Consider the following 21,744-nt stretch of genomic DNA (forward strand, 5'->3'; position numbering starts at 1 on the left):
TTTTAAGGTTCAAAAGAGATCCAAGGGTTACTAGCACCCCCCCCCCACCACGCCGTCGTTTTCCAAACCCATCTGATGAAAATTTTGAGACAGACATTTTGTTAAAAATAGTTCAAAGGTCGGATAAGAAAAGCTCTGGTGTCAATACAACCCCCGAGGGCCCGGGGGAAGGTGTTCTAAGTTATGCCCTAAAGGCATGTATGGTTCTCATGAAAGGGATGCTCGTATAAACTTCATAGAGGGCTCATTTTACTGGAAATTGAAAGTTTTAGTTCACTTTTTAAGAGTCAAGAGGGTTAAGGGCAACTAGCCCCCCCCATGCCCTTTTTTCCCAAACCCGTCCGCTACAAATATGGAGATATCCAGTTTTTTGAAAATTATTCAAACATTAGATAACATAAACTCCAGTGTCAACACAACCCCCAGGGCCTGGGGGGTAGGCGTTGTAAGTGTTGTCCTGGGTGCGTGTATGGTTCTTATGAAAGGATGCTCTTATAAACTTCAGAGAGGGCTCATTTGAGTGGAAATTGAAAGTTCTAGTTCACTTTTTAAGAGTCAAAAGATATCCGAGGGCAACTAGCCCCTCCCCCCAGATACACCATTTTTCCCCAAACCCATCCGATACAAATATTGAGATATCCATTTTGTTAAAATAGTTCAAAGGTCAGATAACAAAAAGTCCGGTGTCGACACAACCCCCCAGGCCACAGGGGGGCAGGCATTGTAAGTTATGTCCTGGGGCCGTATATGGTTCTTATGAAAGGGATGCTCGTATAAACTTCAGAGAGGGCTCATTTGATTGAAAATTAAAAGTTCTAGTTCATTTTTCTCAGAGTAAAAAAAGATCGAAGGGCAACTAGCCCCTCCCGCATTCCAAGCCTTTGGGTTTATTGGATGGATAAACCCATCCGATAAAAATTTGAGATGACTGCTTTGTTAAAAATAGTTCAAACATCAGATATTAAATCTCTTTGGTCGACGCAACTCCCAGGGCCCAGGGACAGGCGTTCTCAGTTATACTCTGGGGATATAAATGGTTCTTATAGAAGGGATGCTCGTATAAACTTCAGAGAGGGTTCATTTGATTGAAAATAGAAAGTTCTAGTTCAGTTTTAAAGATTCAAAAGAGACTGAAGAAAAATTAGCCCCCCCACGCCATTTTTCCTCAAACCCATCCGATAAAAATTTTTAGATAGCCATTTTGTTAAAAATAGTTCAAACATCAGATAATAAAAACTCCGAGGTGGACACAAACCCATTTTTTCACTTTGATACCATTTTTGATACTCTGGTGAACATTTCATTTTTAAAAATAAGTCCGATTTTGAAATAAGGGATTTTTAAAACTTGAAACTTTTTGCAATAAAAAATGAACAAAAATTAATTAAAAGAATAGAATCCGAAAAATAAGTTTTTCAAAGAAAGGTAAAGGCCATTTTAAACTTAAGCTCAGCAGATATAAATACCTGTTAAAATTCATACTCAAAACGACCAGAAATTACTATTAAAGAATAAAGGAAACCCAAAAGGAACAGAAATTAAATAAAGAATCATAGCAAAAAACATACAACAAGTAATCATATAAATGAATAAATAGATTTTAAAGGGAGTAATGTTTAGATTAAATATGAAAATCAAGCTTAAAACGAAAAAAGAAATTGCTATTGAAGTATAAATGAAACTTAAAACGAACAGAAATTAAATAAACAATCAATGCAAACAAACGTACAATAGATACTAATGTAAATGAATAAATAAATCTTAAAATAAGTGAAACTTAAATTGAATATGCAAGTCAAGCTCGAAACGAACAAAAATCACTACGAACAAGTGTTTGAGTGTCGCCTCGTTCTCTCACAGTAAAAGTCTAAAATCTACCTCGTCATTTGTGTTTCACTGAAAATTATATGCGTCTTGAACAGTCTTGACAAGTATAAACAACATCAAATTGAATATTTGATGTTCAGTTTCAATGCTGTAAGAGCTGGAAAAGAAATTATTTGTAATATAATTCGTTTTCAGTTAAGCGTCAATGACGCAGTAGGCTTTTGGTTTTTATTTACAATTAAGGAAGGGGGCAGTATTTAAACTCTTGTTTGTAGTGAAACTATAATCGTCTTGAACAACTTTAGAAAGAACTAATAAATTAAGCTGAATATTTGATGTATAATGATATTAATTGCTGAAAGCTCATCAGTTCAAAGTTTTACTATAATTTTAGTTTTTATTTTCAATACTAAGTACAAAAGAAAAAACTTGTAATAAAATTGGTTTTCAGTAAAGCACCAACGACGCAGTAGGTTTTAGAGTTTTACTGTGAGAGAAGGAGGCGATATCCAAACTCTTGTTTGTAGTGATTTTTGTTCGTTTCAAGCTTGATTTACATATTTAATTTAAGTTTCACTTATTTTAAGTTTTATTTATTCCTTTACATTAATATCTATTGAATGTTTGTTTGCATTGATTGTTTTTTTAATTTCTGTTCGTTTTAAGTTCTTTTTATGCTTCAATAGCAAAATATTTTTTTTTCGTTTTAAGCTTGATTTTCATATTCAATCTAAACATTACTCCTTTTAATATCTATTTATTCATTTATGTTATTACTGTTTGTATGTTTTTTGCTATGATTGTTTATTTAATTTCTGTTCGTTTTGGCTTCATTTATGCTTTAATAGTAGTTTCTGGTCGTTTTGAGTTTGAATTTTAACAGATATTTGTATCTGCAGAGCTTAAGTTTAAAATGACCTTTACTTTTCTTTGAAAAAATTATTTTTCGGAAAGTTTCTTTTTTAATTAACAGCAATATAGAATGAATTAGAAGCTTCTAAAATTACACATATATGTTATTACATAAAATCTATATATATTAAAATTACAAGTTTTTATTTTGTAAATCTTTGTCTTTTACTTTGAATTTATTTGTTTAAAGCAAAAATTGACTAGATCAAATTAAAAAATTATAAAAAAAAATTATTGCATTTAAGACGCTTTTTTTACAACATGATAATTCTATGAAGCGGAGGCTTCAGTTCCCTAGGTACTTCTTTGAGCATCCGAAGTACGGTAAAATGTACTTAGTTTACTGTTTGACTCTTCAGCTTTTGAACAGGGTTTCTTCATTGATATTAGTTAATTCATTTGATATTATATGAATAAGTTGATACTGTATATATTATCTTCATTCATAATATGGTTAATAAAGCCTTTTCATCACAGAAATTTATCTGAATCTCTAGTATGTTAAAGCTTCAATAAGAATGATCATTTCACCCTTATGGTCGTTGTGTCATGTTGAATGACAGTCATGTTGAAAACAGTTCTTTAATAGGGTTCTAGATATTGCTAGTTAAATTTTTGCAGTCCCATCTAATTTCAGTCCATCCAAGGTTGGCAGTATAGTCTAAAAAATACCACTCCTCATGACTAGGCACTTTTTAGGACGGCCATTGGCTGCGTGATGACTAAAATTAGCATCAGTAGGCCCCTATTTGTTGGAAGTTATTAACATGGCGCACTATTTTCTGAGGTACTACGAGAAAGTTGTCAGCGCTACCAACCACTAGTGCCATCTCACATTTGGATTTCTCTTTTGACTTAGTTCACTTGAATGCTGAATGTTTCATTTTTGATACAATTGATTATCCAATTTTTCAATATATTTCTTGTCATAGGTCTCAGTGCTACATATACACTATAGATGATTCAACAGGAGGATTGCAGCTATCCCATAGTACTATTTTATCCAGTCGCAATTACCCTGGCAGTCCCGGTGAGGTCAGTTGTGTAAAATGGTCACCGGATGGTGCTGTGATGGCGGTGGCCTGGAGTAAATTTGGACTTTCAGTATGGTCTACTTTTGGAAGTCTTTTGTTTTCATCTCTTGCCTGGGAGGCGGCTCCTGACGTTCATCAAACCAATTTCAATTTTGTAATTGACAGTATGGTGAGTCGTTCATTTCTTTTCTTCATAATTAATACTCTGCTTAAATTTACTTTTTTACAGCCATTTTTCATTTTATTTCTCATTTTATTTCTTCAAGTTCTGCATTTCTGAATATGGCTGGCTGCTGGTCCTAGAGATAGCATTTAGCCTTCTAATTTGAATTTTCCTGATTTTTATCAACATGATTATTTTTTTTTTAGCCACGGTTTATTTTATTTCTTCGAATTCTGAATCTCTGAATTTGATTTTAATTGGCTGCTGATGGTAGAGATAAAATTTGCATTTTACGTTGTATTTTTCTGCTTTTTATCAACATGCTCTCCAGTTTTTTTTCCACTTTTCATTTTATTTTTCAAATTTTATTTTCTACTTTATTTCTTTAAATTCTGAATTCTGCTTTCTACTTAGATTTAACTTTATTCTCTGTTTCCTGACGCCCAATCAATATTTTGAATTATAAGATTCATCACGTATTCCAGCTGATTCCTTGTTACTTTGTACTAAGACAAATTTAAAATAATCTGTATTATTATTTCTAAATATAAAGCATTTGGTTCTGTTTGGCTCTGAAAAAATTGGTTCTGTTTCTATCGCTGAGATTTTCACACAAACATTTTACTAATAATTCCAAATATATATCATTGCATTCCTGTATTACTGATAATCATTGAGTTACCACTTGTATGAAGACACGTTTTCCTACTCTGAAATGTATTGGAATGAATACTAGATAGACCGATTAGAAAAAGTATGTAACCCCTAGCCACCTGAAGATGAACGCGCCCTGCGATTTTTGATTACAAGTTATTCTCAGTGATAGATTCTTATCCTTAGATGTATATATAGTACACCAACAATAAGCAGTTGATAATCTAATCCCTCCCCCTGGAGATAAACATGTGTGTCGATTCTTACTTACAAGTCACTCTTCGTGATTCAAACCCTTACAGCTGGCGAGAGTCACAGCTGAGAGTCACATGTTAACGCCTGGATTTTAGCATTTAAACTGGACATTTTTCCAACTTTGGGCCTTACTACCTTTGTTCTACCCTAGGATGGATGATAGACTGTCTATCAACAAGTGAAATGAATAATTTTTCTACAATTATAGAAAAAGATTTGTCAGCTTTGCCTCTCACAGAGACTATCTGTTTTGGTTTTACTAATTAGCCAGGGTTCTCAAGTTTTTCATCACTTCCATCAAGTTGATTTTATTCAGAAATCAATGTACATTTTTTTTTTACACTTTAGCAATAATTCCACTCTTCAGTCTTAACCAAAATAGTTTAGTATTTAAAAGGAATAAAGGGTACCGTACCTCTGTCTTACTTCAAAAATTAGAATCATGTCAAAGCCGATTTTTCAATGAACAGGAAAATAATAAATTTCGAAAGCTGGTTCTCGAGAAATAAAACTCAGTTCTTGCTATACCTCTATATTTACTTACCATACCTTTTTTATATTTGTCCTATGTTCTATTTTCTATGTTCTATTTTCTATTTCTATTTTATTTTCTATTTCTATTTTCTATTTTATGTTCTATGTTCTATTTTACTATGTGTTAATTCAAATTTATATTACGCATATTTTTGCGGACTCTACTTATTAGTTAATGTTTGCTTTTAGGAATGGGCGATCGATGGATATCAACTGTGGTTTACAAATAAAAAGCAAAATGATGGGACAGATCTGAACTTAGAGGAAGGGTCCTTGTATCAAATATCCTTTGTTAAAAGTCCTTATACATACAATTCTTGTGCGGTTAGTAGTTTTTCTTGTATATGACCTTGTAACTGAAGGTTGTTTTTTTTCTGAACAGCGAGTTCCTTTTTTCTCTTTTTCCTATTTATATCGTCTTTAATTATTTTGTCTTCATAATCCTATTTTTTTTACATTAACTATTCTCCCTTTGGAATTATTATTTACTATTTTGCATTTTCATCGAAATTTAGCTTTTTGAAAGTGTTTCAGTTAAATTACAGGTTATGCCGATGCCATTTTTGTAAGTAGTGAAATTTGTAGTTGCCCATAAGTTGCCCATATTGTTGCCCATTCGCCCAGTTTGTAAGTTGTCCATATTCACATATACAGTACTTGTTTCAAATTCAAACTCAAATGATTTTATTGTCAAGCGCCTTGCACGGTCACGCCGATCAGTGGCAGTTCCTGTCATAATAAAAGATGCACTACTAATAAAAATATCAGCCATATAAGCACTGCTTATAAGACTGATAAAATTTTCTTATACAACTATTGATCACTCTGACAATTCTTGATGGTCTTATTTAAGAGTTGATTTAAAATTAACGCATTTAGCAAATTTGTAGTGAAGATTAACAGCATTTTCTTTTGAAGCAAATATTGCTCTAAAATCCTCTATTTTAGTTATTATAAATCGTCACACAAATTTATATGTTGACTCGAAATATCACAGAGTCGAACTAAAACCTAATATATTGAAATATCCAACTATCTGTAAATAAAAAATAACTCCAAGTTCAAATTGAAGGAAAAAACCTTTAAAGTCAACAGCGAATAAAAAGTATAATCAGCCAAGACAAATAAATATATACAATCATTGACGAATGAGTGTAGTATTAAAAATATTGACAAACGAGGGAACAAAACTATTTGCGTAACGCATATGTCGTGCTGGTACTGAATTTTAGGTACCGGTTCAGCTACTTGTTGCGGGAGCCGTGAGCGTGAAGGGAGATGCTCACGTGATCCTCCCCCCTTTACGTGAGCGTGAAGGGGGGATTATTTCACGAAGCTGCGTATTTCTCAAAATACCGACACCAAATTTGTTATTGGAATGTCTACATAGCTCATAGCACAGTGGTATAGCATTCGGCTGCATATCGAGGGGTTACCGGCTCAAACTCTAGAGGTATATATATGATATTGTAACTAGAGTGGGGTTCTTTGAACAGTTTTTTTTTTGCCTTTTTTTTCTTTTTGCTATTCTTATTTTCTATTATGTTTATTTTGTCTTTATTATCGTATTTTTTTTAAATTAACTGTGCTGTCCCTGGCAATATTATTTATTATTTAGGATTTCCATTGAATCGAAATTGAACTCTTTTGAAACGTTTCTGTTAAATTACATTTTTAATTTTGCTTTTTACTTTAATTTTCTTTTTTAGCTTTTAATTATTTTTTTAAACTAGGCACATGCTTTAAGTGAAAAAAAAAAAACAAATTTGACCGTGGATTGTCAGCTCAATATACATATTCAGATATATATTCCTTAAAATTTTAACAATTTTTTATTTATTAAAGTAAAAAAGTGATAACGTTTAAAATGTATTTGTTTTCAGTAAAGTGCTAATTATAATCTGGTCTTGAGAAGGCATAGGGGGTGTCAGCCCTACTCATGTTAATTTTTACTCGTTTTTCAGTTTGACTCGGTCATTTATTGTAACTTCTGTGTTTTTTTTTATATAAATTGAGTTTTGTTTATTTAGTGATGATGAGTTGTGGCAGTTTTACGCTTAAGGTACTCATTTTTGGCTTAATGAAGCTCTTTACTTTTCTTTGAAAAACCCTTTTTTTGTGGAAAAAACTTTTTCAAATTAATTTCTGTTCGTTTTTTATTGGCATAGTCTTTTTCATGAAAAAAATTATCTCTTTTAGGTTTTTTTTTTATAAGAATCCATTGTATTTTGGAGAAACCGTTTCGACAATTTTTAATCCTGACACAAATAGTATTGTTTAATTTAATTTTATATCTCCTCAAGTTGACCTGACTAATCAAATTTAATATCATTTCCAAAAACGTCTGTTAATGCACTTTGACAACCTGGATAAACTAACACTCTTTTGATTTACTTAAATTGTAAGAGCAGAAGTATTAATAGCATTAGCCCTGAAAGTTTCAACTTAATACCCCAATTCGTTTTCAATATATTGCTGAGGTTTCTTATTGGCAACCATACAAACAGTGTTGTTTGATTTAGTTTTAAAGCAGCATTTAGTTCTAAAGCATAATGGGCCAATTACATAATTTTGGGGGGTTGAGGTACCCAATATTTCTAGAGACATAGTTACTGGACCGTTCTACTATGCTGAATAAAATGGCTGTCTCCAAATTTTAACTGGATGTGTTTTAAAAATGAATGGGCTCGGGAGGAGGGCTGCTTGCCTTCCAACCAAGCCCATTTTGTATTTTTAGAAAAACAAAGATCACGGATGCGTGTTTATTTGTTTGTTGTTTTTTTTTTTCCCAGGGTTGGTCATATCCACAGTTTATATAATTATCCAGTAAGTTTATCGCAGATCATTTCTGGTCTTCATTCTCGGTACGAACAAAAAGCTGCTCCTACTTCTTTCTGCATTAGCGGGTTAGTCTGTTTTCGATTGTTTCCAACAAAGTGCATTATTCGTAATAGCGGATTTCCACTTTTTTCCGATTAGATCACAGTCTGAATTATCTATCCGTGAAAAGATCTGATTCCGCTTGTGTTTCTATGTGGAAAAAAGTTCTCTGGAACACTCGCACCTCGGTCCGGGTTTTTATAATGGGTGAGATAGGGGAAGATCATACTGGATAATTATATAAACTGTGGTCATATCGAACCAAAGGCCCTAGAAAATAAGAAGTAACTGATTCAAACAGAAATTAAAAATTCTTATACCCTTTTTAAGTCACCAAAAAATAGAGTTCAATTAGCCCCCCCCCCATGTCCATTTCTTCTCCAAACACGTCTGATCAAAATTTTAAGATAACCATTTGATTCAGCATAGTTGAAAGGTCCGATAATTATGCTTTTGGTGATAACACGACCCTCCATAGTCCCTGGGGAAAGGGATGTAAGTTACGCAATGTGCCCGTATTATTTTAATATAGTATTTGACATTACTCTTGGGAAATGTATGGAAAATTGTGGGGATAATTTTTTACGGGGACGGAGGGGGGAGGATTGTCCTTGGAAAGGAAAGTTCACGGGGGAATTTTTCAGAAGAAATGTTACACGGTGGTAGGGGAAAGGATTTAATGGCATTATTTGAAGAACAGTAAGAAACTAAATAAAAAATGTGTTTTCAACTGAAAATAAGGAGCAATAATAAAACCTAAAACGAACAAAAATTATTCTGTTAATTCTGTATAAAAGTTTGACTTTTTGTCCTGATTCTTTAGGAAAGACTACTCAAACACAAGGGCCGTTGATTTAAAAACTTTAAGACTTCAGCGTAAAGAGCGAGGGTTTAGGAAGGAGAAGCCCCCCTCACATCCATAATAATATCTGTTCGTTATAAGTTTTAATGTTGCTTCTTAATTTTAGTTGAAAAAACTTATTTCTTTTTTATTTAATGTCGGAAAAGATTACGCTTAGGCACATGGACGCTCTCTAAATAACAGCGGTCATTGATTGCAAGTGTTTGTTATTGCTATTGTCTTTATCCTCAAATGGCCCATTGACACTGAAATTTGACTAATAACCAGACTTAACTAGTGCGGATATGAGCCAATCAGAGATTTTTCATAAAAAGTCATAGAATTTTTCAGCTAATCAAGAAAATATATGAAAATCTGAGTGGCTGAAATTAGCGCTAGCTAAATCTTATTGTTAGGAAAATCTTATTGTGAATAGGCCTTTAATAAAACTTAACGGTGACAGAAAAAAGAATGTTGATACAATTGTTATTTATGTTTATTTTTTATGTTTTGTTTGTTATGTAATTTTGCCTGCCAATGCTCGTTTTCCTCCCTCTTTTTGAAAAAAATCAGATATAGTCTTTTCAAACCGTTTTAGATTTTGTTGACATGTTCTGTGTTTCAGGACTCTTTCTCAAAGAATGAACACAAAAAAACAAACTTTAGCGTAAAGAGCGGGGTATGGGGAAGGGGTAGCCTCCTTTCAGACAGAATAATTTGTGTTCGTTTTAAGTTTTGATGTTGCTCCTTATTTTTAGTTAAAAAAACTTTTTTTAAATTTTAATTTATGACCGTTTTTGAAATCAAGCCAAGAAACCAACAATTATTTGGATAATTCCCCCCCCCCCTCCGAACGAAAACTCCTCTGTAAAAAAAATCCTTGTTTTTCAATTTGAAGGGCACTTGTTCTAGGAAGCACCAGAAAAAATCAAACTATGGAAACCGTATTTCCAACGTTCTAGTCTGTTGTTTGTGTGTTTTGCTCATTTTAGTGTGATTTTCAGAGTGTAGATCAAGCTTTGTATTTACATGGCGACGACAGAATTTATTTGAGCAATCCAGGTTTGTCGAAAAGTCGAAAAGAAGGACGAGCAGTGTCGCCATCTCTCAACAGAACTCCTGGATCCACGTTCCTTGACAGTAAATTGTGGATTACTGTTCAAGTTCCATACTCCTATCTAGCATTGAACTGGCCAATAAGAGTAAGTTGTTTTGTTTATTGATATTGATATCTTGCTTTATTTAAAAAAAAAAAAAAAACAGCCATCCGGTTTTTTTTTTTTTTTTTTTCAATCTCGGATTTGACTGAGTGGACGATTGTTTGGCTAGTGTATCCATTGCGAACAGGAGCTACTACTACTAACAACTAACCGTAGCACCAAGCCGCCTGAGGCTAACACAGCTACGCACGTCCCTCCTCCATCCCAATCTATTCAAAGCCTTCTGTACAACCTCGCAGGAAATTCCCATTTCCCTCAAATCTTGGGTTTATGACATCCTCCCACCCCGACCGCGGACGACCTGCTTTCGTTTAGTCCTTGACGGTTGGCTAAAAAGGACAATCTTCGACAATTTATCATCCTTCATCCGCAGAACGTGCCCAAGCCATCTCAACCTTTCTCTCATTATAGCCCTAGAAAGCGGGATAAAGTCGCATTTTTCGTACAGCCTACTGTTTGAAATATACGGTCAGTCAGCCGGGTACCCAGAACAATCCGTATGCAATTTCTCTGAAAAACATCTAGCAAATCTTCATCCGCTTTTCGGAGCACCCATGCTTCAGAGCCATATTTGACCACTGACATCACTATAGCGTCCAATATTCTATTTTTGGTTCGCAGACTTATCTTCCTATTCTTCCAAACATTTTTCAACTGTGAAAAAACACCCTGAGCCTTGGCTATACTACTTTTAAATTTTTTACTGGTCCCACCGTCTTTCCTAATAATGCCACCTAGGTGAGTGAAGCTGTTCACTTGATCAATCTTTTTGTTACCCAACGTCACCATTTCATCTTCACTTGTTTCTAGCTTTAGCGAATTAGTTTTCTTAAAATTAATTTTCAAACCTATTCTAGCACCCTGAACTGGCACAACCTTTAAAAGTTAATTCATTTTGCTGACACTTTCATCTAGGATGCTTAAATCATCAGCATAATCTAAGTCCATTCCGTGTTTTCCATTGCATTTTCTGTGCTCCTATAGAAACAAGTCCATCAAAATTGTCCATATAAAGAGGGATAGAACACAACCCTGTTAAACTCCTGCGAACAGGAGCACTGTCATGAAATTTTCGGGGGGAGGGGGTCCAGTGTTATTAGGAGTTTAATCTTTACCAAGATTTAAATGGGAATATTTCTCAGTTTCCTTTTTTTTCCTTTTTAAAAATATCTTCTACTTTCCCAGGGGGCCATTGAGCCAACTTTTCTGACATTTTTGAAATTATGATCAAACAAGGTTTTTGTTGTTCCAAGAAGAAAAATTATTGCTTAAAATGTCTAAAAAATCTCCAGACTAGGTAAAACTGTTTTAAAGTGGTTCTATGGTTGTAAGGTGAAGTTGTTGTTGATGCCTTTGTTTACTCCCTTTATAAGGGAGATAAAATATGGCCATAAGGTAACTAAACTTTGGTACCGTGCCCTAGGGAATGACCTGACTAATGAGGCGTACCAGCTGGGTATATTCAGGGAGTAATGTAGATTGTAGAGAGGTTGGCTATAACACAGTACTTTTATTCAGTTAACATACACTAGTACAGGGTTTTATAATAGATATATATTCTGCTGGGACTGGTGGTCCAAGGGAGACAACAAGAATAAGAAATTTATAATAGGATATAATACAATAAGATACTTAGACACTTACAATAATCCGACAATATTCCCAGGTATTTCTAAATCAACGGACCAGAGGTCAGTCCGGCATAAAATTAGTATATCACACCCCATTCCCATAAAATGTATCTTTTATACATTTCATCAACCACACCTTATCGGCCCACTGACTACATAGCTAGGAAGTGGTGATTTCTCAATTTTCTCCATTTTCCTATTAAGCTTACACCTGCCAGGATATGTTCCTTATCTTAATAAAAAGTGGTATTTCTAAACTTTTGTATTTGCGTCTTAATTTTATACTAAATTCCAAAATGACTTAATTAGAAAGCGTCACCACGATACGTAAATAATCAAAAACAGGGAGCCATTAAAGTTTTCTCTGTTTGCTGTTTTGCGTCTTTGCTAGAGTACATCTTTAAAAGTTTCTGCTAGAGAATTATCATTCTTTTCTTCTATGATATATTTCAATACAACTTTCACATTGATTCACCCATTGTCTGTGAGTATGTTAACTTGTTTCTGATAGTTTGTATTTTTTGGTAGGCCAATCATAAATTATCTTACTAATATCTATAATCTTCCGCCCCCCCCCCCGGACTAAAATTATTTTGGTACAACATTAAAAAACATAAAAGAAGCTCGTTTTTGAAGTGGGATAGCACTCGTTCAGCTCTTCGTATAAAATCTCTGGATGTACTTTTCCCACCCCCTTTTCCCCCTCTTAAGGCTTCCCCGTGCCCATCATTTTACATAAACCTTCATAACGTAAGTTCTTACGTAAGTTAAGTACTGCGGAAGCCTCATAATACCAAACAATTGCTTCACAAAATAGTAACTGTTGACGGTTTTTTCTAACTGTTAACAAAGGCTGGGCAACCGTTTTACCAGTATAAAAACAGGCAAAAACAGGCAATTAAAGCAACCCTTGAATCATTACTTCGAGGCAGTTCAACTGAGACTGAAGAAAAATAACACAAAACAAGGCAATTCATCAAATAGTTCGTGCTAACGAACTGTAAGTAAGAAGTGATGTGGCTCAATAGTAACCGAGACTCTAAGAAACAGTCATGATAACGATAGATACATCAAAAGAATCGAATTTTCATGCTAATGGATAATATATTAAATTCATCAAGTTTAATGTTACCCATCGAAAGTTAGGGGCCTAAGAATATTTGCCCAATTTTGAAAGAGGGGAAACAACCCCTAAGCATCAAATGATCTTAATTAAAATCGCACCATCAGATTTAGTATATCAGAGAACCCTAGTTTAGAGGTTTCAAGCTCCTATATACAAAATTGTGGGATTTTGCATTTTACCAGAAAAAAGATCAGGGATGCGTGTTTATTTATTTATTTATTTTTTTTTTTTGGCAAATTGGGAATTGGTTATAAGGGAGTATACAGACATATTTTGGAGGGTGATTTTTCTGGAAGGGGGGGGAGGGGTAAGGGTATAATCTTTTCCTGGGGTAAGGGAATTCTCCATAGACGGGGGCGGGGGAGAGCCGGATTTCCCGGCATTATTTAAAAAACGATAAGACATTAAATAAAAAAAAAAATTTTTTTCTACTGAAAGTTAGGAGAAATATTAAAACTTAAAACGAACAAAAATTATTACGTAGGCCATGGGGTTGCCCCCTCCTCAATACCTCGCTCTTTACACTAAAGTTTTTATTAGAACTTTTAAAACAGGTTATTATTCTAATGGAATGGCCCTTTTGTTGCAGGAGTCATTCTTATATGAATGGGAAAAAATTTAAACTTAGCGGAAATACCGAGATATTGAGGAGGCGATAACCCCCTTCATATGCGTAATAATTTCTCTTCATTTTAAGTTTTAACGTTGCTCCTTACTTCAGTTGAAAAAGCTTGTTTTTTTTATTTAATTTAGGTAAAAAAACAAATCAAGAACATGTTTAATGCCATTCTCGCTTTTTAGCAGCCAATCTAAATGGTATTTTTGATTCATGTGCTTTAGGTTTTGTAATGTAGTTTGTTAAATCATTTTTAATTGAGTTTTGTATAATGCGTTGAGTCTGAAGTAATGTCATTCTGATTTTTATTGAATATATATTGTAAAATAATATATATTATATATTCATATATTGGGCATATATGAATATATATATTCATATATTATATATTGGCCATATAATAATATGGCCAATATGTATATATATATATATATATATATATATATATATATATATATATATATATATATATATATATATATAATATATTATATATTCTAAAATATTATATATTATAATATAATTTAATTGATATAAAATATATATATCGAACATTTATATATTCAATTATTATTGTGGTACTACTGCAGTGTTTTCTCGTGGGTGTTTACACAGGTGAGACTACCGTTTGACAAGTGGGTTTTCAAGTAACGTCCTTCTGATTTTGTATATTCCATCATTATTGTGCCAACCCTGCACTGTTTTTCCTTGACTGTTGACCCATTGTTCTGCTAATGTATCTTGAGGCTTTAATGTGTGTCACAAGGCACGCAAAAAGTCTTCTAGCCTTAATCTAATTTGACTTTAGTGTCGCCCTGATATTATTTATTTATTTGAGGATTGTTTATTTATTTATTTTATATTTATTTGGTTTATTTATTTGCATATTTATTTGATAATTCGCGAATGTCTAATCAGTTTATTAGAGGGAGGTTAGAGATTCAGTATAATAAAGTATCATTTTTTCTTTGCTAAATCAAATGAAAATATATAAACATTATGGAATAAGAAACTGCTATATAATATACGTGTTCTACGTGTATTTTATAATAAGCTTATTCCTATATTGAACTGTTCATGCCAATTCAGTTTGTGTAATGTGTTACACCTTCAGTTAGTGCATTATATGAAACAATTTGTGTTAAAAAAAAAGAAGCTGAAAATTGATCAATTTTACAAAAGTTATATATAACAAATTGACTGAGTTATTTTTGGCTCATATAATTCAGTTCTTCCAACAGTTTGCAAACTGTACGAAAAAGAGAATAATTGGGAACCCCAGGATGCTATTAAGCCTGTAATTTGTATAAATGATATCAAACAATGAAGATTGTAGTATTAATAGATTGCCCTGCAAAAATAACATATCTAATATGTTGAATATGTTTAATGACATATTCAATATGTTATTGACTCAAATATGAGGCATTTAAGTCTAGGAAAGGAAGAACTGCTTTGATATTACTTTACTAAGAGTTCTGAATTGGACGACATAGAAGTATCAAAGTGCCACCTATCGGGGGTACTAAGTAAAGAACTGTGTGACTCCTATATATTTCTTTTTTTTCCTGTCACTTCTTGTATAAGGGGGGGGGGTGCAGAAATGTAGGAGAGAGCTCATTCGTTTGGAAAGTTCTAGCGCCCTTTTATGAGGCAAAAGTGATTAGATTAAAGTACAATGTAATCTTTCACAAAAAGACTGCGTATTTTGGTATATTTCAGTTATTATCTTCCATTTTTAAAACAGACTACATATGGTTTAAACCGTGGTAGATAAATATGGTTCATAAGACTTGGAACAAAATTAAATTGTTGAAAACAAAAGGGAAGGAAAAAAAAGGAAAAACGAAGAGACAACAAGGCTGATCATTCATAAAATAAACTAAATCAAGGTTTAAAAGAAATCACAAAAAATAGTAGTAAATAAAACAAACGGTTACCACCGTGAATAACAACGGCCATTAACTGCTAAATGAACTCCAATTTCACCTGGAGAGGATTATCTCAATGGAAAATATTGAAACAAATAACAGTATTGCCACCAAATCATGTTATCTACTTAAAGTCAGAATTTGGAAAGAATGTTTTTCTACAAAATTTTGGAAGTTGAAAGAGAAATCCATGTTTTCGGCCCTGAAGGATGTGAAAGATCCCTTTTCTCTCTTTTCTCTTTGCCCTTCGTTACCGTTTTTGATTATATTTTTTTTTATTTCTTTTTGTCACTTTTGACTGATGCTGTTCTTTCAATATTTTTCTGTTCTCTTTCAATACACCTACTCTCTTGCTAACTTGTGTATTTTTCAAAGAAATAGGCCCATAATGAAGCAAAATTCTTTTTCTTCCTAGTTTGTGCTCACTGATTCTTTGTACCCAATCTAGTGCTTTTACACTATGCTTTTACCCAATCTAGGGCTTTAGTGCTTTCGCCCTCGACGATTTTATATATATCGTGCGAGTTTTTGGCTGTCTTTAATTAATTAGGGACAGTCATGTAAGGGTGTATCCTTAATCAAAAGCATGATTCCGCCATGAAACAACTAATATCGAAGCCGTTAAAGAGCTGCATGTCATGGTAAATTTCTGGCCAGGGAGCCACCGCTCACGCGTCAGGTCGAGACCTTCTTAATTGGATAAGTCACAGCTGAGACCTTCTGAGAGAGACCTTCATTCTTCTTGACTCCTTCTTGACTCATCTTAACACTTTGGATTATAACCTTCCGTTCTCCTTAGAACTAGAAGATAACCTTAGAACTAGAATTTCACCTTAGAACTAGAAGAAGAAAGCTGCCTTTTTAGACGTCTTAATATTCAATAAATCTCTTAGCTTTGAGTTTTCTACTTATAGAAGGCCTACACATAACGTTGGGTATTGACATTTTTCTTCCAACCAGTCTCCTAGCGTAAAAAGAGGAGTAGTTATATCTTTGGTTGATTGTGTAATAAGAATATTTTCCGACGCCGCTAAAATTCTTTGTTCAATTCAAAAATTCAGAAAAATTCAATTCAAATGTCATGTACAGAAATTTTGAACTTGGTCGGTAAACGCAGCAGTTTTACCGACTCCTGCCACGATTTTCCATTTGGTTAAATAAACAGCATTAAAATAGTGACATGATATGTACCGAAATCTAAATCTTGGTTGGTAAATGCAGCGGTTTTACCGACTTGTGCAGTGATTCCACATATTGTAATCGAAATGGACATTATGCTAATTATTGACAAAAAAACAGTCGGTAAAAATGACCTGCCAGTTGCTAAAATCTCTAGCCCCCCCCCCCCCAGGCATATCTAGAGACGAAAAAAGTGAAGAAAGCAAAAGAAAAGCATGACAAAAAACTTGGAGAAGAGGAGAGGCTTAAGAAAGAAGAAGAGAAGATGTTAACGTGTAAAAATACTAAGATACGAGACTTTGATAACAATGTTCGTGATGAAAGAAATATAATTGTGATAAATTTGAAGGAAGTTGCTGAGAAGCTAGTTCAGTAAATTAGCGGGAGACTCCAGAAAGCATTAAGAATAAAGACTTAACTGAAATAGGCCTAGCCCAATTTATGCCAGAGGCTGCCTTAAAACAAGTTGAAGAGTGCAAGCAAAGGCCAAAGAACCGGAAGCTTTGTAAAGAAACCTTAGCAAAAGAAAGTCACAATTCATAATTACACTATCAAAGAAATCAAAGAATAACTTGTAGTTTTCACAAACATTACTGAGGATCTTTTCTGTTATGTTCTTTTTTTTATTTTACAAGTAAATGACAAGGTAATATGTCGATGATGAAAACGGATAAAGTAATCCAAATTTTTGGAGAGTTGGTTAAGCATGCCTCTCTTAAACTTAGTTAAAAGCTATTGGTCAGTATTTTCTGACGTGCCAAACTTGGTTTTTACTTCAGCAGAAAGCACCTTATCGAGCCAGGCTTTTGTCGGAATTTACGACCTTGAAAAAAGTGATGTTGTATCTGAATTTCTTTGGTGGCAGTCCTGAAACAATAGAAACGACAACGATATAATTAGAACTATGGGAAAAAAGTCCATCCGAAACTGAAGAATATTTTGTCAAACGAGCGAGATTCTTGAAATGTGCTGTTGACGATGCAGCTAAATTAATAGACATCGCTGGTTGAACTCTTTTTAGGGCAGTGCCACATTTCAATCAGTGTTGCCACGTTGAACCCTGAAAATAAATGAGCAAAACTAGTTAGCTATATTTGACAACGCTTTTCATTCGTTAGAAGTTGTTTGGCAAACAAAGAAGAGAAAGACTTTGTTTATACGACCGATGCTTTTTTTTTATATAGATTAAGAATGAATGTGGTTTTATCCCCTCGAGTTACTCCATTGTTTTCTCAGTCCAATCTCATGACAGTGTACTAACCCCTGCGCAATCATCGTAGCCTTTGCCCTTTCAAATTTCAGCAGATTTTCTAGTCAAGAATTCTGATTTCTTTTCCCGTCAGTTTCGATCTATTCTCGGCAGCTGGGTGGCAAGGGTAGCGAGGTTTTTCTATTTGGGTAATTTTAAGACATGCATAAACTTTGTTTATAGAGTGTGGAGTTTCACCCATGCAAAATTACGCAACTATCCGTGGTTTAGAAGCTTCGTATTCCTTTTTTTAGTTTCAATTGAGTTTAAGATTGACTGCCCTCTCTATTTTTAGTCTATGGACACAAATCGTCGCTGTTACGCCTAAAACTTGCATCTGAAATTTTCACTCGTCTGTTAGCAAATTTATTTTGACAAGCTGTTCTCAAAGGGAGGATCAACAGTATAACGTAGATCAAGTGGATCAAGGTGTGATTGAACAAAAAATGTTATTCTGGTTCACCCTTTGAATGCAGCTCGGCAAAGGTTTTTGGCGAATATTTCATGAGTTTGAAAATTTTTAAATGGCTGTTACGCCCTTTAGGCGTAACAACAACGAAATATCAACGAATTCAAATAAAATTGAATCATTTGTTTTTTAGTATTGTGCCGTCGATAATGCAGCAGAATTAATAGCCATCGCAGGTCGAACTGGAATAGCTTATTACAATGCCATCACTCGTCGTTGGAAGCTATACAGCAACGAAGCACAAGAGAAAGACTTTGTGGTCGTAACTTGCCCTTCTTGGTATAAATCTGAACAACTTCTTTGTGGCTGCTATGATCTCTCCAGGAACAAGGATGAGATACGTGTTTACTCACGAAACACCCCTCGTTTGGATAACTCTTATATGAAGTCCCATGTTTTCTCATGTCAAATACTGTTGCTAAATGTGTATAAAGATCAACTTATCGTATATACAATCGATAGTCGTCTTTCTATTATGAAAATTGTGAGCGACGGATCGAGCCTAGGTGAGTTTCTTTTTATATATGAGACTATTATTATCAAAATTTTAGAAGAACAAAGTCTTTACAATAAAAAAAGCTAATTTCATTACAGTACTAAGGTCATCAAAACAACCGAAAACTACCCTCTGGCACCCTCATAGTTCTATTCACACCCGAAAATTGAGATTTTCAAAAATTTTCGTTTGGTTGGTAAAAAATTATGAAGTTTTTATGGCAGTATCACATTTCGGTCAGTGTTGCCACGTTGAAACCTGAAAATAAATAAACATAACTAGTCGTTAAATTTGACGAGGCTTTTAGCTCGTTAAAAAATGAAAAACTAATTATTTGTTAATTCCCAAAGACAGCTACACCTTTAAAGGAAAGCTTTACCTTCTTAAGTCGTATCCATCTTATTTTTTGCTGATTTCCATCTGGGATTTCAGGTATCATCTTCTATTCATATCTGAAAACTGCGATTTCTTAAAAGTTTTCTTTTGTTTATTGAAAAAATTATGATGTTTTAGACAGTACCACATTTCCATCAGTGTTGCCACGATGAAACCTGAAAATAAATAAGCATATTAGTTAAGCTTGACATACTCCTTAAAAAATTAAACACTAACTATTTGTTGACTCCAAAGACAGTTACACCTTTAAAGGAAAATTGTACCTTCTTAAGTCGTTTTTATCTCATTTTTGCCGATTTTTCATCCACATTTCTGTTTTTTTAAATTTGGTGCCCACTTCTACCAGAAACGGCAAAAGGAGGTCTTTTACATTGAAAGTTGATGGTTCGTTTACACATTGCGGAAATTCATGCGGATTTAGCAATCCATGCGGAAATTCCGTCCGTTTTTGTGCTAGAAAAAATCTCTAGCTTTCCGCAACGTTTTGGTCAAATCAGGACGGAATCTTGGCAAGATTTTTAAATGAATAAAATCATGAGTATGGATTATGAAAAACTACACGATCTCGTAATTTTGGTTCAAGGCTACACCCAGCTTCTATGATCTTGCGCACCCAGGCTATAAGAAAACTAAGAAAAACGGTCATTTGGCTCTATTGCTCAACAGGTTTCAGAAGAGGGTAAGAACAAAGGTCATGCTGTTGCAATAATTTGAAAGCTTTGCCTTAAAACGCAGCGTTATTTTAGCCATAGTTCGAACAGAAACGAGCGGATTTCCGTATGGATTTCCGCAATGTGTAAACTAACCATGAATTCTCAATTTTCCTTAATTTTTGGCTATGGCTATGGCTATTAGGCTATGGTTGTTTAAGTTCCCACTTAACCAATACAAATAATCAGATTTAATTTTCTCTGTCTTTGATACTTTAAAAAGATTCAAAAAATTTCATAGTAGACGAAAAGGGGAACAACTACTTCCTTTCCATTGGCTTAACAAACATGCGCTTGAGTGAGGGTAAACCCATACAATTCCTTTTTACGACTTTTTCCTCTTGAACTGAACAACTTTTTTTATGGTCTTGATAATCAAACAGTTCGTGGTAAGGAATGTAAGAGTGATTTGTTCTCAATAGTGACCGAAACTCTAAAAAAAAAAAGAATTTTCACACCAATAGATTTATCAAAAGAATCAGATATTTATGCTGATTTCAAATATATAAATTTCATCAAGTTTAGTCTTATCCATCAAAAGTTACGAGCCTAAGAAAATTTACCTTATTTTCTAAAAAAAAGAGTTAAACACCCTCTAAAAGTCATAGAATCTTAATGAAAATCACACCATCAGAGAACCTTAGTGTAGAGGTTCAAGTTCCTATCTGCAAATATGTGGAATTTTGTATTTTTTGCCTGAAGAAAATAAGTTATATATAATCATGTTGAAAAGGCTACTGTTTACAAAATGTTGAAAAGATATAAAGGGATTGATTTTTTTTGTATAACCATATATGACGTAATAAGTGAATGCAATATTTATACGCGTTTATCTTTCGAAAAGAAGTTTTTATTTTACTTTTGTTCTCAGTTCAGTCACTAAAGTTATTATGTAAACTACAAAAATATTTATGGTATTGGAGCAATAATTTGAATCTTTCAATTCAAACTAGATATCTCAAGAAACAACATGAAATGCGTGTTTATTCAAGGATTACTCTTCATTTGGGTAATTACTATATGAAGTCACATGTGTTTATATGTAATATACAATTACTATGTATATGTAAGGATCGGCTTAATATATTTAAGATCTATGGTTGTCTTTCTAGTATGAAACTGAAAGTGAAAAATCAGGCGTTAGTTAGTTTATATTTTTGTTAAAATAGTTTATCATTTCTGTTATTGTTTATAATTTTTTTAATTTTCGTTCTATTTTATTATTTTTGAAATTTAAACAATCTCTGAGTATGCTCTACCTTTTCGTTTAAATCTAAAATAAAATGAAAATACTGAAAATGAGTGAAACTTTTTTTTTTAGCAAATAATAATTACCGTCCGAGTATTTCGGAAGTCACATCCCAAAGCCTCTATAACCGGGAAAAAAGGAAAGAAAAAAAAAATTAACACATGCTTAAAAATTTAACAAAAAGGATGTACAAAAAACAAAAAGAAACGCACATTTCATAGAAGTTTCTTATTCAAAATTCTTTCGTATAACCTAGGTCAAATTAATGAAAATCAGATACAGGTCAGAAGTCCTTTCATACTTTTCTTTCATTGCAAAATTGAAGGAATTTTTTTGCTATTCTAGCCAATTTGCTATTTGAATAATCTGATA

General features: G+C 33.4%; 1 protein-coding gene across 1 annotated transcript in view; it reads left to right on the forward strand.

The window, feature by feature from the left end:
* Nucleotides 1–21,744, forward strand: part of Rich (Guanine nucleotide exchange factor subunit Rich) — a 163,860-nt gene that overhangs the window by 41,141 nt on the left and 100,975 nt on the right. The window contains exons 6-9 of the mRNA XM_089100826.1: nucleotides 3,672–3,942; nucleotides 5,569–5,703; nucleotides 10,105–10,302; nucleotides 18,655–19,027. Of these exons, the coding sequence (XP_088956952.1) occupies nucleotides 3,672–3,942; nucleotides 5,569–5,703; nucleotides 10,105–10,302; nucleotides 18,655–19,027 (977 nt within the window). The remainder of the gene's footprint in view (nucleotides 1–3,671; nucleotides 3,943–5,568; nucleotides 5,704–10,104; nucleotides 10,303–18,654; nucleotides 19,028–21,744) is intronic.

The sequence above is a fragment of the Artemia sp. Qi Xiang Cuo genome, chromosome 14 (assembly GCF_049724085.1).
Source record: "Artemia sp. Qi Xiang Cuo chromosome 14, ASM4972408v1, whole genome shotgun sequence".
In the NCBI taxonomy this organism is placed as follows: domain Eukaryota; kingdom Metazoa; phylum Arthropoda; class Branchiopoda; order Anostraca; family Artemiidae; genus Artemia; species Artemia sp. Qi Xiang Cuo.